Genomic DNA, 16956 nt, shown 5'->3' with positions numbered 1-16956 from the left:
TTTCAAATTTTGATCTAAATTAAAATTTTATTGTGCCTCATGTTAATACAATTCCAATAATATCATATAAATTGCACACAACCCACTAGTTCATATAGAATTACATAATTGAAAAGAAAATTATGTAGGTAGAGTGTATCTCTCATTAGAGTTAATATATTTGTTTTATCTGCTGCTTGTACGTATATACAAATTATATAATGATGGGATTATGAAACACCAATAGTCCAATAGAACTTTGTTTTACTAAAAACAAATTAACTTTATACTATACAACCACTATCTCCATTATTGCAACTAAGGTCCCTATCAGACCAAAAAGTCGTAAATGTTAATTATCATTATTAGATAATAGATAACTTAATTAACACCATTTAATAAAATTATTTTATCTTCTTATAATTTAGCTTAATTTCAGACTCAACCATGCTGCAATAATTTTATTTTAGTTGTTATCATAGATTAATGAACAAGTTGCTAACTTTGGAAAAAGAAAGTATACAAATATGAAATCTAAAAATAAATTATCATTTTGAGATTGAGTTTGAGTTTGGTATATTACGAAAAAACATAACTGCCACCCTTATTTGCAAATTGTGATATCATTATAGATTATAGTCTGAGTATCTTGAAAGAAAAAGAAGAAAGTGAAATATGAGTAGCAATATTGGAAGGAATGAGATTATTGCATGGATTAATGCCAAACTTCATCTCAATCTTACTAAGATTGAACAGGTATATATATACATATAAATAAAATTTCATTTTATCTCTAAACATTTCTTACAAGTAATAATCTTGTTACTTAGTATATCAAATATTAATATAAATATACTTGGTAATTGGTATGTATGCAAATAGTGTAAATACGTGTATAGTGATCATGTTTTAAAAACATATATACTATGTAGGCTGCTTCAGGTGTTGTGCAGTGTCAATTGATAGACATGACTTTTCCAGGGGTTGTTCCTATGCATAAGGTCCTCCAACCCGAATCAACACTTTTTGTACCTTTTTAAGTTTAAGTATGTATTAAGTTGAGTGCCAAGTGAACTTGATGTGGGTAAAGTGCAGGTACATGTTGATGCAAAGACAGAATATGATATGATCCAAAACTATAAAGTGTTGCAGGATGTATTTAACAAACTGAAAATCGATAAGGTAAGTACTATTAGGGGAACTGGTGTACATTTGTGTCCATGATTTGGACAAGGATTAAAGATTTTTAACTTATGGTGCAGCATATCGAAGTTAACAGACTTATCAAGGGACGACCGTTGGACAATTTGGAGTTTTTACAATGGTTGAAACGCTATTGTGATTCTGCAAATGATGGCATCGTCAATGAGTATGTTATAGCCACCCTTTTTTGGCAGGTTTTGCGACCATCAAACGACTTTGTTTGCATTTGACAAATTAGAGAGAATTTGAGGAATTTTCCATATTCATTTTAAACTGAAAGATGATCTATAAATAGGGTATTTATACATCAATAGCACTTGGGTGCTTGTACATCGTTAGGGTCTTATATGTTCAAATTGTTGCAGGAACTATAATCCGGTAGAACGTAGAAGTAAGTTTTCTAAGGCAAAAAGCATAAAGAGTTCCCAGAAAAACTTGAAATCTTTACAAACAAAGAACTCCCGCAACCCTGAGTCAGATGCACCCCGGAAGATTTCTGTAGGGACAAAACAAAGAAAAACAGGTGTAGTTGCAGTGGAGTCTGTTGCTTCAGATGAGATCCGGGTATCGTCTAATGAGGTAATCTCAATTGGGTTTTAGTTCTTCGGGTCCATTTTATTCCAAGTTTACATGCTAAGCCTAAAGTCAAATTAAATTTTTTTGATATCATTCAGATCAAGGAGACGAAGCTTTCCATGAACCTTTTAAAGAAAGAAAGAGATTATTATTACTCAAAACTTCGAGATATTGAGATACTTTTTCAATCCCCTCAAGTGCAAAATATCCCGGTAACCCTCTTCCTCAGGTTATTTGTATCCATAACAAGTCTAGGGGCATTTTGAAACATTGCTTTGCATGTTGCCATAGTAATTTGAAAGACATGCTTGAGTGTTTGGAAATGCGTTTTACCAACATTATATCCCTTCTTTTTTTCATTTTTCCCCTCACAACGCAGTTTTGGAGAAGCATCCTCCTCCTCCCTGCTTCTCAAACGTGCAGTTTTGAAAATGCATTGCAATCCCAAACACCCCCTTAATTGAGATCAATGTTTATAAATTTTACCCTCATTTTGAATGAACTTCTGTATTCAGATGGTTGTGGCAGTAAAAAAGATACTTTATGCTGTAGATGACGAGTCAGGACTTGCTGAAGCTCAAGAAATTTTATCTGCCAAACGATGAAGAATTGTTGGTGATTGTGTAAACTAACCAGACTGCAGTATGTGTAAAACACACTAACAGATAGTTTACCTGAATTTGTTCTTTCCAGTTTTGCATGTAAGTTAAGATGTCTTGGGCTACCTTCCAGAGAAGAACATATCTTTGAAGTAAACTTTTATATGCATACTTTGCCCAATTATTTGCAATGTGTACCATAATGTACAAATCTTTTTTTTTTTCCTGATATATAAGTTAAGTCAACCAAATTTTGCATCCATGAAACAATCTGCAGAACATTTAATGAACATCGATAGTCTTTCTCAAGAGATGCAAACTGTTTATGCAACTATACTTCATATTTTCTATATCAGTGCAAGTCAACTGTTAATAAATTTCTACAAGACTCAACACATTTCCTCAGGTTGTTTCATACTGACCTATTAGAGACCGATTTTGACGTTATTTCACCTCTTAGTAGCTTCGAGTGTACATCTATTCCTTATAGCTAACCTTACCTCATAGTCTAGGTAGATATATTGATGAACCAATAAAGTTCATTGAACCATGAACAGAGTACACATATCTAGCTCCATAAGACATGGGCAGACCAAGATCAAACATTGTATATACATGATATGTCTAGAGGGTCAATACGCTCCAGACGCCAAGCCAAAAGTGCTTCCAGAATTTGCACTTGATACTCTGCAGCTGGAAGAAGCTCCTTGACCCGTCCGGGTGACCAACTCATCCAACTGTCATACAATTGCACTGGTCAATGGATATCATACTATAGAGTCGATTAGCTTTATCAACAGAACTTGTAAACAGAATGAACCAAAAAATTCACTCACCTGCATTGTGAGGGACTTTATTGCTTCCTTTGTGGCTTTGTTCTTCTCTCCTTCATCCCATGCTTGTTCAGTTGCTTCTTTCAATTGCCTTGATCTTCGTTCCAGTTCAGCTTCTAGAAGTCGAGCTTTGTGTGAAAGAACCTCCACCTACATAACATATAGTACTTTTTGTTTCATTCGAGTAACTGGTTTGGGAATTTATATCGCGTTAAAATTCAGTAATGTACAAGATGCATACCAAAGTACCAAACATTTCAAGATTGTAAAAGTTACCTGTTCTCTCAAAGTAGACATTTCTTGCATCAGAAATTTGTTCTTTCTATTGTAGTCATTTGATCTTATTTCATTAGATGCAAGAGAGCCGACATCAGATGAAAGTGATACTAAGCGATTCGGACTAGATGTTATAGATATTGGAGATGCTTCTTGCCCACCAACTACTGAAACTGAATGTGAGGCCAAGATTGGGTCCGTGTATCCAAATGTCGATGATGATGTACTTGATGTAATTGGTATATGTGCATATTCCCTCATGAGGGTTCCACTATGCTGCAAGAGTGCATGATCCTGGCTAGAGTCATCTAAATGTTCTGATGAAGCAAAAGACAACCTTGACAGTAGTCTGTGTGGCTTATAACCAGAGGAGTTGCAGCTAATATTTTCCTTGTCAACTTTTGGAGGTTGAAAAGTTGTTTGCAAGTCCATATCGTTATTGATCTTACTATAACAACCGTCACAAACACGGTAAGATTTGTCCATACCTGAAGCCAACAAAGCTTTTGACGATTTCTTTCTGCTACACGCTTTACAGAAAGCAAGCCCACAATTGTAGCAGTGGTGAAGTTTTCTGTGAAAGTTAAACTGTTCATGACAACCAGAACACATTGAAAGATCAACAGTGGTAACACATTTCTGAACACAAACTGCAATAGTGGTATTAGATCCGCATACCACACTTTTCACCTTTGTTCCACTTAAAGCTTCAACTAGTGTAGGAACTTCCCTTTCGTTATTGTCACCATGCCCTAATTGCCCATGTGTGCCTTTTCCCCATGTGTAAACCTCGAATTTTGAATTTAAAATTGCAATATGATGAGAACCACATGCTATTTCTTTTATGTATTTATCTCTTAGACCTTCAACACACGAAGGAAGATTACCACCACTTCCAGTACCTCCCATTGTATATACAATCCCCGAGGTAGTTAGAGCAACTGTCATACTAGACCCGCATGCCACCTGGTAGAAGTTTTTATCAATCAGAGTAGCTACACAAGAAGGGATGAATGTTGAAACTTTATTTCCATGTCCAAGCTGACCGTTATCCCCATTTCCCCAGGTGAAAAGTTTCCTCGATGTTTCAGAATCAATCTCTACAATAGCAGCAGTATGCCAAACTCCACAAGCAACTTGTTTAGTAATTAGCCCTTTAAGAGCTTCCACCTCTTTAGGAACATATATGCTGTTAGCATCCCCATGACCTAAAGCTCCAAAGGTTCCTTCTCCAAACGTAAACAACAGCCCGTGTGACGTAATTGCTGCTGTATGCCAAGGTCCACAAGATATATACGATATATGCATACCCTCTATAGCACCTCTAACTTTTCTTGGTGTCCAATGACTGACTGGACTCACATGACCAAGAAGACCAAAGTTGTGAATACCATCTCCCCATGTATAAAGATCTCCGTTTTGTGTTAAAGCACAAGTGTGATTTTCTCCACATGCCACTGACTCAATTTCTAATCCATTTAGGTAGATAAGCTTTGGGGCTGACACATCAGTTTCGATTCCATGACCTAGCCTGCCACCTGATTCCTCACCCCAACTATAGATTTCCCCACTTTCGGTGACTAATACTGCATGTCTACTTCCACAAGATATTTTCTTGACATCAAGAACTGTGATTGATTTCAAAGCCTTTGGTAGTAGTGCATTCGTTCTGGTGGAACAAGTGCTTCCAATTCTATGGACACCACCACCCAAATACCCATCCCCGGTTCCCTCTCCCCATATGTAAACATCCTTCAAAGAATCATAATCTTCTGGAAGCGACTCGCGGCTAGGTGAACTTACAGCACTGGATAAACTTAACTGAGAACTATCTCCACGGTCAGAAGCATATTTGTTTTCCTTTTGAGGGAAACGAGCAGTTGAATCTGAGTGGAATAGAGGATCAGAGAATGCAATTCCAAGTGTTATTCGTTGGGGTTTGTTTACTGAGCGATGACCAGTACTTCTGTTGTTCCCCGATTCCTATCATTTATACAAAATACAAAGTTAGAACTTAGAACAAAGTTTTTCTTTTTCACATATTCGATAAAAATCATAGATGAGATATCACTGACTATATCTCTGCTGCTGTTTGATTTAGTTAGCAGAGAGGTTTTTTGAGTAGTGACACTTGAACTATCTGAAGAGACGCGATCACAAGTTTGGCGGTTATTTCTTGAGATTAATGCCCTAAGTGCAGCAAACCAATTATCAGCTTCATCCTTGTCTTTGCATATCTGTCCATAGTGTTTATGTTTAATGGATCATAATTTCATATAAACATCATGATACTATGAACTAATTAACGTTTATTTGCTATAAAGACATCTTAATATAGCAGAATATAAGTTGCTTACCACATCCAACGATCTGTTGTGATAAATGAGTGAAAAGGATTGATATTCTTTATCCGGCCGAGGATACCTTTGGAAACTTGCCTGTTTATATTTTTAACTTTCATAATCGGCAATATGAGCATGCTTAAAAATATTGAGCAACGAGCTGGATCAAAAGTTGGAAAGCTGAAAATCGATATTCGATATGCTAGCTAGTAGTTAATGACACTAAACTATACTATACACTTCTCATTTACCATGTAACATTGAGGCTCCTACAAATAAGCCACCAAAAAGTTTTATATTGTATTGATAAATGAATAACGTATAGACTTACAGTGCGTTGTCCAGCCATAATCCTGGATACGTTACTCAATCGCAGCTGTTTCTCCTTCCTCTTAACATACCAAATTAGCATTGTCTCATCCTAATAAGTCATAAAAAAACCGATCCTCACTAACAAGAAGTAATACATAATTGAGAAAACACTACTGACCAAGCATTGGATGACTCATATATTAAGATCCAAAATCTAAATGGCTGTCAGCCAACAGTAACTTACCAATTTTTGTTCTTCACCATAGACTATGAACTTCGAATAAATAGCATGAAGTAATTAGTTTTTGGACCCATTTAACTACTTGATAATATAAGCTGTTTAGCATAATCTACAAGCATGTTCTCAGCTTTTCGTAAAGGAAATAAAATAATAATCTACAAGCAGTTTTTTTATGATTGGCATTCTGGTATCCTGCAAACATTTCTTACAGTTCATAGTATACATATTTACTAAAATTAGACTAGCAGCAAAGTCTACAATGAATTGCATTAGAAAGCTTAGGGTGCGTTTAGTTCAAGAAAACTCCCTTGTTTTCCACTTTTATTTTCCAAGAAAACATAAAAAACAGGAAACGCGTTCGATTTCTATTTTTCTAGAAAAGTTTTTCATGAAAACAGAAATCAATGTTTTCCACTTTTCTATGGAAAATTAGAAAACACATTTTTATAGTTTTCAGACTTTTCATTTTCCATTTTCTAAATTTTCAAAACCTCAAATTGTTTTCCATTTTTCAATTTTGAACGCGTTTTCAAAATTTTCATTTGTTTTCTAGAGACGGAAAACTCCTTTCATTTTCTAGAAAATTAGAAATGAAAAACTAGAAAACATTTTCTACAACTAAACATGCCCTTAATTACTCATATTTACAGAATTAAACTTACATTAGATAGCCGAAAAGGGCAGAACTTTGGCTTCCCTCTGCGTCCGTATTTCAGCAACCATGTCTCTTTTTTCAAAGATGTGATAGCCTAAAATCCGTTAACCAAATATGAAGAACTTTACACAACGAACAAGACATACCTAACCAACGTATTCAAAGTTTCAGACAGTATTGACACGAAAACAGTATACACTTCAATCTCAATACACCTCGTTAACTAAATGAGTTTATGTTGTTATCGGGTTGACCCATCTAACCCATTTATTAAATTGGGCGTATTTCGGGTTGGGAGGTGATCAACCCAATAATCCGTCTAATCAAAGTATGTTTGTTATCTTATTCAAATTATTTTTGCTAACTGCTAATTAAATAATCCAATATCCCAACCCATTTGACCCGTTTACATAACCAGGTTACACGGGTCACATTCGGGTTAACTCTGTCCAAGTTTGTATTGTCTTGTAATCAATCTTTATATAGAAATACGACAACTTATCTTCACAAACGATATATATATATTTTTTGTATACAAACACGGAGTAGATGTTACCTGCCCAACATTTGGCTCATCCATGTAGTTAATCCTTTGTGGGTCATTCACAAATACCTATTCAAGATTATCATCATAAATAACTGTATATAACTTATAGATATTGAAACAGATACAATCGAATGTTTTTACTTACGAATTAACCGATGGCGCGGCGTGTTCTTGGATCAGCTGGAATATGGGAAGAAGAAAGAAAAAAAAAAAATGTGAAGGAAAACTACGATCGTCGTTGGCAACGGAATCTGTTGTTTCCCGCCAAAGTTAGTTTATTCTTGGCAAGATGGAGTCTTTAGGAAAAGTGATTTTCTTATAGGTTTTTTAGTTTTTATGGCCCAATTCATAACAAACTCCTTCAGCCCAAATTTTGTGTGGCCCTCGACCCTTCAAATTTGAACCAAGAAAACAATTACTACAGTTTTTTAATAGGGCTGTAAACGGTTCGGTTTGATTCGGTTAGCTAGAAATTTTGAACCATTTTTCGGGTTTCGGTTCAGTTCGGTTAGTTAGAAATTTTGAACCGTTAAGTTTGGTTACCCGAAAAAGTCGGTTATTTTCGGTTAACCATTTATTAAAGTTATGCTAATATTAAGTTTAAGTATTCAATTATAATAGTCAATTTACATTGCATTAATTAATTCTTCTATGTATAATAGTTATTTAACTACATTAATATTTTGTTTTTTAAATAAATATACATTACATCTAATTGTGATTTACTTTTCTATAGCGTTATATTTATGCAATGCAAGTTTCCATTTAAAAGTATCATGATTTATTACTTAAAATGTCTTTTATATGCTATTACTAATATTTTTGATAAATACCTTAAGCAAAGTTAACAACTTTATATCTAAGAAAGTTACTTCGAATATCCCAAATTAATCATAAATTGTGAAAGAAAGTTAGTAAAATTATTAATATTTTAGACAACATATACAAAAAATTAGCTAAAGAGATATGTAAATGATGTATTCATGTAATAAATATATGTGTAAATATACATATATATGATTATATGTGGGTATATATCAAAATTCGGTTCGGTTCGGTTAACTGCAGGTAATGAATATTGAAAACCGTAACCGAACCGTTACACTTCGGTTTTTTCGGGTTTTGGTTTTTTTCGGTTTCGGATCACGCGGTTCGGACCGGTTTTCCGGTTCATTTCTTCCACCCCTAGTTTTTTTATCCATGGGTTGCTACTTTTATAAAACTCAAGCTTTGCTCTGTATCCCCAAAAAAAAGGGTAGAGATCCCTTCAAATTTGAGGAGAAAAGTTGAGATAATCTCGATCATTGGATTAAAATCAAAAAAGAGGGGTGTGGATTGTGGGATACAAAAGAAATGAGCTCTTTTAATTTACTTCTAAACCAAACGAAAAGAAATCAAAATACATACGGTAGAGATAGAACATTTTGTAATTTTATTATCACACTTCATTTTTTCAAGTTTTACTTTGTTTTTTCACTTGTCATTGCTTAAAGATCTATGTTGCTGAATCCAAAAACATATAATATGATTAAACATATGTTTTGTAATGAAAGTCTGAAAAGATAAACTTTAATTTGTATTGTAAAACCTTAATTCTTTAAAGATTGTAATAGAAAAAAATCTCAGGTGAACTATGAACAGACCAAAATAACTTAACTATATACAAGCCAATAATAAAACCTTGATTGTGACCTTAAAAGATAAGAAACCCCAAGAATTTTATATTTCGAAGTAAATAAAAGAGATCTGAACCATGATCTTTACGAATTTTTTGAAGCATGAGTTAATAGTAGTCTATATCTATATCTATACTCCTTTATAATACAAACCAGGTATTCTATTTTTGGAATCTTTTAATCTCTTAAAACATCTATACTTCTATATCTATGCTCTTTTATAATACAAACTAGTTATTCTATTTTTGGAATCTCTTAATCACTTAAAACATTTATAACATACATCTTTTATCTACTAAATTACTTTCATTAACTTCTTAAATCACATGAATTATTTTACATCAATTATCTATCTTACTCGCCGCCGTTGCTACTACAAATCGCCACCGCCGACACGTCTCCGCCTACACTGCCGCATTGCGCAGGTATTCGGCTGGTTAATACAAACTGGGAGTCTTAGCATTCTTAAAGTATTAGTTGATAAAAAGTGTCAAAGATTAAGAGGAGAGTTTCAGGAATTTAAATCACCATCGACAATATAAAATGTATAACTTAATTTTTTATTTTTGATATTGTTTAGTCTTAATCCTTTTCCATTCCGTCAAAAGGCTACTGGTACGTTTACCAAATAGTGGATAAACTCTCTTTAGTCTTAAAATGATACGTTACTAAATTAAGAAGAACAACTTATTAGTTATTTATGGTAAGGACTAATCAGCTTTACTTTAAATAATAATTAGTTGATGGCATCTTCGAAACAAACAAATTTTTATGTCACTAAATACACTATAATAATTTCATATTATATCAATAGAAAAGCAGACACAAGTTCAAGATTACAAGACCAGATTTGATATTAAGGGGGTCACCACAAAAATACATCTACTATATTTTAGTGTTATATGAACTATGAAGAGGAATACGTATTTATAACGGAGTATTTACGGTTACAACGTGATTGATATATCAATTATTTAGGTCCATAATACCTTGATATCTTTTATATATAAAAAAAAAACATACAATAGTTTTAAAAATAATAAAATAAGAAACTTGCCAATGGGTAGGATGAAAAGGACCATCCACTTCTGACCTGTAAAATGGTTTACATTATCCACAATTATTAACAGAAAATCCACACGTAAGCATGCTATGCGCCAACGGACACCATTTCTGATAAGATTCTCACTCCATTCCCCATCAACATTACACTAAAGTTTACTAAATATTTACAAACTTTATTAGAAAAAAAAAAAAAACACTAAAAGTTTACAAACTAAAACGAAAGAAAACCTTGATATAAGGATATACAAAATAAAAGGTAATACACTAATACTTTATCTATTAAATTTTATTATAGTAACTTAGTAACCAAGCATCTTGATGTCCTCGATTACAGGTTATTTTCGGTTCGAACTCTTTGATAGGTAAAAATGTTGGAGTGGTTAGATATGGTTGTTGAGGGAAGCCGGACATCATACTAAATTTCTTATAAAAGATCATTTTGTATACTAACAGAGTGTTAAAAACGAAAATATGAAATAGTTTTATTGAGAAATATAAAAGAGGGGAAAAAATGAAAAGAAATGATTACCTGAATGAGAAATGGGATCCACAGGTTTATTGTAATCTTGCCTGTCCAAATCTCTTGACTTGTAGGCATGGGACCGTAGTGGGCCCACCACTGTCTTTACAAATTCAATGATATAAAAGAGCACCCACGTGGACTCTGAACCAATGGCCCAAACCAACCCAATTCCCCTCTTTCAATTTCAAATCTCATTCCTATGTCAATTAATTCCTTCTTAAACCTTTTCAATCTGTTTGATGCAAAGGTTACAGAAATTTTTGTATCTTGTAAAGAATTAACTATATATTCTGAACAAGATTCATGATTTTATTAAGTAAATTAAAGCATACGGTGTAGTTACACAAACCACTCTGATCCCAATTTACCATTGATGAACTTACCAGTTTTCTTATTTTGTTTTTGAATTGAGTCATCAATGTTCACGTCATATGTTAATCTATAATACTCTATAATCCTACATAAAAATTATATCCTTACATTGAAAAGTTTAGAATTTTAAAACATGCGAAATTACCATTTTACCCTTAATTAATTAACTTATACAATCTATACATAATCTTTTAAAAGATATTCACTATCCTTAAAAATCAAATATATTTGTATCAATTACTTACACCACTCGACGCCAATGTCATCATCATCTGTCGACGCCACCACATCACAACTAATGTCATCGTCGTATTGCGCGGGTACCATGCTCGTAAACTATAATAACTATACGATGTTTACAAATCATACCATTAGATGTTGCAACAAAGTAATTAAAGTCGAGTACATAATCAGTGGGTACCTTAATTGAACCATGAGGGGTTGTTTTTACAACTTATTTTGGTTTTTGAACTTCATATAATTAATTCTTCCATTTTCAAACTAGTGCGTATAATTACACACCGTCTTGGTCAACATTGAACAAATTCGTACCAACAAGTGGCACATTAACTTTGACTCAATCTCATGATCTCCTACGTACATATAAGTTAGTTATCATACACACCTTACGTTTATGCTTATTACTTATTAGTACACTATTGTAGGTACTCCCAATTATTTTATTATTTTTATGATAATATATGATTACTCGGAATGACTTTTCTTTCAAAGTACAATCTTGACACTTACTCTATATTTCATACTTATAATAAAAATATGATTCATATTGAAATAAGTTAACTTTTAACCATAGATACGCTAACTTAATTGATATATGATATTTAAAAAATATGAAAAGGAAATTTCTTTTTTGAAAGAGAACAAATTAAGATGTCGACAATTTCTTTTTCAATATATTTTCCTATTTAATTTGGTCTCTTCTTATTTCTTAATTAGTGTCCGAGAGACTACATTCTAGTCCATCACTACTGATTAATATATATTATCACTATTGATTAATCATGCACTACTACTATTGGAAAATGCTCAACTTCTGTCCCAATTGGCCAATATATATGAATTGAATCTAATTAATATTTCATTTGGTTTGTAATTCCACTTTGAACACCTAATCTAACTTTAAGAAAAGAGCATATATACTCGATCATCGCACACTATCATATATAGCTATCCTCCGTATATACTCGTACACGATTATATAGTTATTGTTTCACATATACACTGCTACTAGTACTGCTGCTCTCTTTTGGGATTTTGATATATCATATTTGGGAGTAAATGTTTTGGGATATGCATCTAAATGTTTTTTTCCCCAAAAATAAAGACACAGTACATGACATAATATATATGATACATTGTATTATTTTATATTATTATGTAATACTATTATTTTTTTTATTTTTTTTGGGTAAATAAACAACTAGAAATTTACAAAAGAAAATCAAAAAAATTCTCGGCACTTGAACGCCTAAAACTAGACACAAAATTTAAATTAAACTTATTGAAAAGATTGAGTAGCATATATTGTTTTTGTTTTTTATTTTATACTAATATTATACTATATTATATCAAAAAAACAAAAGTTATAACATACAAAAGTATAGTCGATCATAAAGAAAAATTCCCACACACATTAATCCACACGTCTTTCTTTCTTTTTCTCTTCTCCAAATTGCCTCCTCCTTTCAAACATATTCTGGTTTTATTAGCTAAAAAATGTAATGCTATTGCATTGCGCAATTATAGGACCAACTACCTAATTAGAGATAGTTAAAAATTTGAAAAAGAAAAGGTTAACCTACATGTATAATGGGTCCGATTGGCCCAAACCCAAATCTGGGTGACACATGAAGTCAAAAACATCAGTAGTGTTTTTTTAATCCCAAAATTCCGATCCATTAGTTTTTATGCCAATTAACGTAATACCTACTTCTAAATGTTACACTTAGAATGCCTTTATTAAACCATGTCGTGTTTGATGAAATACTACCAACTTAGTGTTTATATCTTTAAAATATAAGAGATCCTAAATAACCTATTCTCTTAAAGTATATATATATAGCTTTTATAAATATAAATATATATATATATATATGTAATAAAAATAATTTTCTTTTTTATTTTCTATCATTCTGTATGTATAATTTCGATTTCTTTTCATATATAGTATTGTATTTTTGCTTTTTAAAGCTCACCCATATAATTCCCACTCATTATCTTTGTTGCTTAAAGCTTGCCTGCCTTCATTATCCTTTCTTCCATTCTCTCTCTTTCTTTGAACCTAGCTACAAACATCAAAACATTTGTACAACCTGCCTTGCCCAAAATTATAATCTTTCAAAGAGTGAGTGAGTGAGTGAGTTTAAGCTAGCTAGAATGAGACTACTGTTGTTGTTTATATACACTTGATAAAGAAAGAAAGAAATCCAGACCCACATATCCTATATCCTCCTCAATTTGATTCATTTCATATTCTATCCTTCATTCATATATATAAGTTTTAGAGAGAGAAAAAAAAAAGGAAAAATACTGGCTAGTTTAATTAGCTAGAAAAGAAAATAATAATAATAATAACAATTCACATAATTCTCATGTGATCATGGATGGTGGTAGTGAAGATCATTTCCACCATCGTCCTAACTTCCCTTTCCAACTACTCGAAAAGAAAGACGATGAAGCTTGTTCCTCTTCCGCCACTGCCGGCTTTTCATCTCGTCCTATCTCCGCCGCCGCCGACACAAACAACAACCTTCAGATAACCACCACACCTACAGCAGCCGCCACTACTTCAACCACCACCGAACCTTCCAAGAAACTAGCTCCTAAAAGAACATCAACAAAAGACAGGCATACGAAAGTTGACGGCCGGGGGCGTCGTATTCGTATGCCTGCTTTATGTGCAGCTAGAGTTTTCCAGCTGACACGTGAGCTTGGTCACAAAACCGATGGCGAAACCATCGAGTGGCTGCTACAACAAGCGGAACCCGCTGTTATAGCAGCCACTGGGACCGGGACAATCCCGGCTAATTTCACTTCTTTAAATATCTCTCTTCGGAGCTCCGGGTCTAGTATGTCTGTCCCTTCCCAGCTCCGATCCGGATACTTCAACCCGAATTTCGCTCTCCCACATAACCGTAATTTATTTCCGGGTTTATCGTCCCCTGATAATAATAGTACTTCCAATCTATTGAATTTCGGGTCGGGTACTAATTTACATCAAATACTCCAACAAACGAAGCAAGAAAATCGAGACAATTCTGTTGAATTATCTGAAAGTGAAGAACATAATGGAGCTAGAAAACGAAGAACACCGGGAGATTCGGACTTACAACAACAACAACAACAGATGGGGAATTATTTATTACAATCAAGCACAACAAATCCAGGAACAATTCCAGCTAATTTTTGGATGCTTGCAAATAATAATTCAAATAATAATAATCAAAATCAACAACAACAAGGAGGAGGAGGAGGAGGAATGACAGGTGACCCTATATGGACTTTTCCAGCTGTCAATAACACTGCTTTGTATAGAGGAACTGTTTCTACTGGTTTACATTTTATGAATTTTCCCACACCCGTTGCCCTCTTGCCAAGTGGCCAGCAGTTGTCTGCTGCTGGCCTCGGGGGCAACCCGGGTAGTGGTTATACCGAGGGACAATTAAGTATGCTTGCTGGCTTAAATCCCTACAGACCGATATTCGGTCCTGGGGGATCTGAGCAACAGCAAGCAAGTGGATCTCAATCGCACCATGGAGGCGGTGGTGGGGGAGGCGATGATACCACTAGTCATCAATCATAAAAAGGTTTTCATACGACCCGATGGTGGTGTTAGATTTGTTGTGTAAACACACACACATAAGGTTTGATTTGGTTCAAATTTTTGGCAAAATTAATTTTTTTTCTTTTTTTGAAGATAATTATGCTGATTTTTTTTTTAAATATTTGTTTGTGTGATTATTTATGAGGATTTATTTACAAATGGTTTGGAGAGACGATTTTTAACAGGGTGTATTGTTGGTTTTAATCATTACAAGAAGATAAAAAAAAATTATAAATATAAAAAAAAAAAAAAAAAAAGGACCCATTATGGTAGTAGTTTACTTTGAATATGTTGCTTTTTGTCTATGATTATTGTTACTCTGACTTTATTTAATCTAAACAATAAATAAAATTACTTTTGTAGAAAAGGTGTAAGAAATGGTAATTTATGGCCCCCCTGCAACAATGCCGTATAAAATTCCGTTAAGTTTATAGTCAATCCCATGAAGTTTGAAAGTGATAACTGATGCTATTACCTCATTTTGACCATCACTGAAAAATTTACCATGATGTCACTTATACATTTTTGCACATATATTTTCTTAGAAAATAGCTGGGGTTTTATTTTGGTCAGAGAGTTTTTAGTACATTTTTTTAAGTAAGTACTCTAATTACAAGAGTAAATAAACCCTGGCCTCATATATATCTAATCTAAGATAGGAGTATCAGAGTCATATGGAACTTGTGGTAATGGTAACTATTACTATCTAGTAACATTTTTGTACTTTTATGTATTTGAACTATTTTCCTAAACCAGATACTTCTCAGTTTTAGAGTAAAGGGTTTTGTTACTTGATAACCCCATGTCAATATATGGGTAAATGTTATCCTTATTCCTTAATCATAAATCCTTGTACCTAGTATTCATGATGTTAATATCATGATCGAGTTTAACTGTTATCACTACTCATAAATCCATTTACTGCTCAACTAAGTTGAAAAGAGTTATATTTTGGAGTATTCCTAATTTTGGGTCCTAACACTGTGTGATAAATATTAAGACATAAACAGTTTTATCCTTGTTTTATATTCTTAAGCAAAAGAGGCTGTCTTTTGCTAATTTGATTCATATCTTAAAATTCTATCCTTGTAAATATGACAAATACTTTCCGTTTCGTAGAAAGAAAAACTACATACCTAATTACGTAGTAAAAAGCCAAAAATATACGTTGTAAATTCAATTTTCATTACAAAAATATACGTAGTAAAAAAACAAATTTAACTCTAATAAATGTCATAAAAATAGGTGCACATTTTCCAAAAGTTTAAGTACAGCTTTCAGTGTAATTCAATGAAGAAGTAAAATGGTGATTGGTTTAGGAAAATAATGTTGAGACTATATTATATGAATTTTGTGACAATGGTCAATGTAATGTTGTATGGGTCAATATAAAGAATTAATATTCTTTTTAATATAGATATTTTGAAATGTAGGTGGGACCCAAAACCTTATCAGTCCAGGTATTGGGGTCAGGTTAAAGGGACCCACACCCTCTAAAATCAAAGTTACCTTTTATCACAACTGGGGAACAAGCTTTGATCATTCTTCCCTCTTTATATAATTCAGTCCATTGCTGGCAATGCCACTCAACCAATTTTTTAATATACCATATTTATTCCAATATAATAATATAAGTATTTAATGTATAGAATTATGGCGTCTGGTTGTAATATGAGTCTAGAAAAAGGTTTTATTACGTGTCTAGTATATCATCCAATAATCCTAATAATGCAACTTTTCCATATAAAATGTCAATATTGATGGGCTCTTTTATATTTGGTTTACATGCTTATCAAGTATGAAGGATTTGCTATGTTAAAGGTTAGTTCACTTTTAACACATAAACATATTTTCAAAGGATGAGTTGAAATAGATGTTTCGTGCACACAAATTTTCATTCTCCTTGCATTTAG

General features: G+C 33.0%; 3 protein-coding genes across 4 annotated transcripts; 2 read left to right on the top strand and 1 right to left on the bottom strand.

The window, feature by feature from the left end:
* Positions 1–452: 452 nt before the first annotated feature.
* On the top strand, positions 453–2557 carry LOC122589461 (microtubule-associated protein RP/EB family member 1B-like). Of its 2 annotated transcripts, none has more exons than XM_043761755.1 (7): positions 453–735; positions 912–980; positions 1075–1161; positions 1242–1348; positions 1548–1761; positions 1857–1970; positions 2311–2557. In XM_043761755.1, exons 1-7 carry the CDS (start codon positions 655–657, stop codon positions 2383–2385), a joined length of 747 nt encoding a protein of 248 aa, XP_043617690.1. In that variant the 5' UTR covers positions 453–654; the 3' UTR covers positions 2386–2557. The 2 variants fall into 2 exon arrangements, with proteins under 2 accessions (XP_043617690.1, XP_043617689.1); XM_043761754.1 differs by having other exon boundaries at positions 456–735; positions 2274–2557.
* A 432-nt stretch (positions 2558–2989) lies between these two features.
* Positions 2990–7596, bottom strand: LOC122588281 (PH, RCC1 and FYVE domains-containing protein 1-like). Its single transcript, XM_043760395.1, has 8 exons — positions 7573–7596; positions 7024–7110; positions 6140–6229; positions 5824–5904; positions 5506–5703; positions 3467–5449; positions 3194–3340; positions 2990–3094 (listed from the first exon to the last, which is right to left on the bottom strand). The coding sequence occupies exons 1-8, from the start codon at positions 7594–7596 to the stop codon at positions 2990–2992; spliced, it is 2715 nt and encodes a 904-aa protein (XP_043616330.1).
* A 5844-nt stretch (positions 7597–13440) lies between these two features.
* Positions 13441–15227, top strand: LOC122588987 (transcription factor TCP14-like). The gene has a single exon (XM_043761212.1). The coding sequence runs from the start codon at positions 13820–13822 to the stop codon at positions 15020–15022; it is 1203 nt and encodes a 400-aa protein (XP_043617147.1). The 5' UTR covers positions 13441–13819; the 3' UTR covers positions 15023–15227.
* The last annotated feature ends 1729 nt before the right edge of the window (positions 15228–16956 follow it).

This window comes from Erigeron canadensis, chromosome 2, assembly GCF_010389155.1.
Source record: "Erigeron canadensis isolate Cc75 chromosome 2, C_canadensis_v1, whole genome shotgun sequence".
NCBI classification, from domain to species: domain Eukaryota; kingdom Viridiplantae; phylum Streptophyta; class Magnoliopsida; order Asterales; family Asteraceae; genus Erigeron; species Erigeron canadensis.
This window is presented reverse-complemented; position numbering and strand designations above follow the sequence as displayed.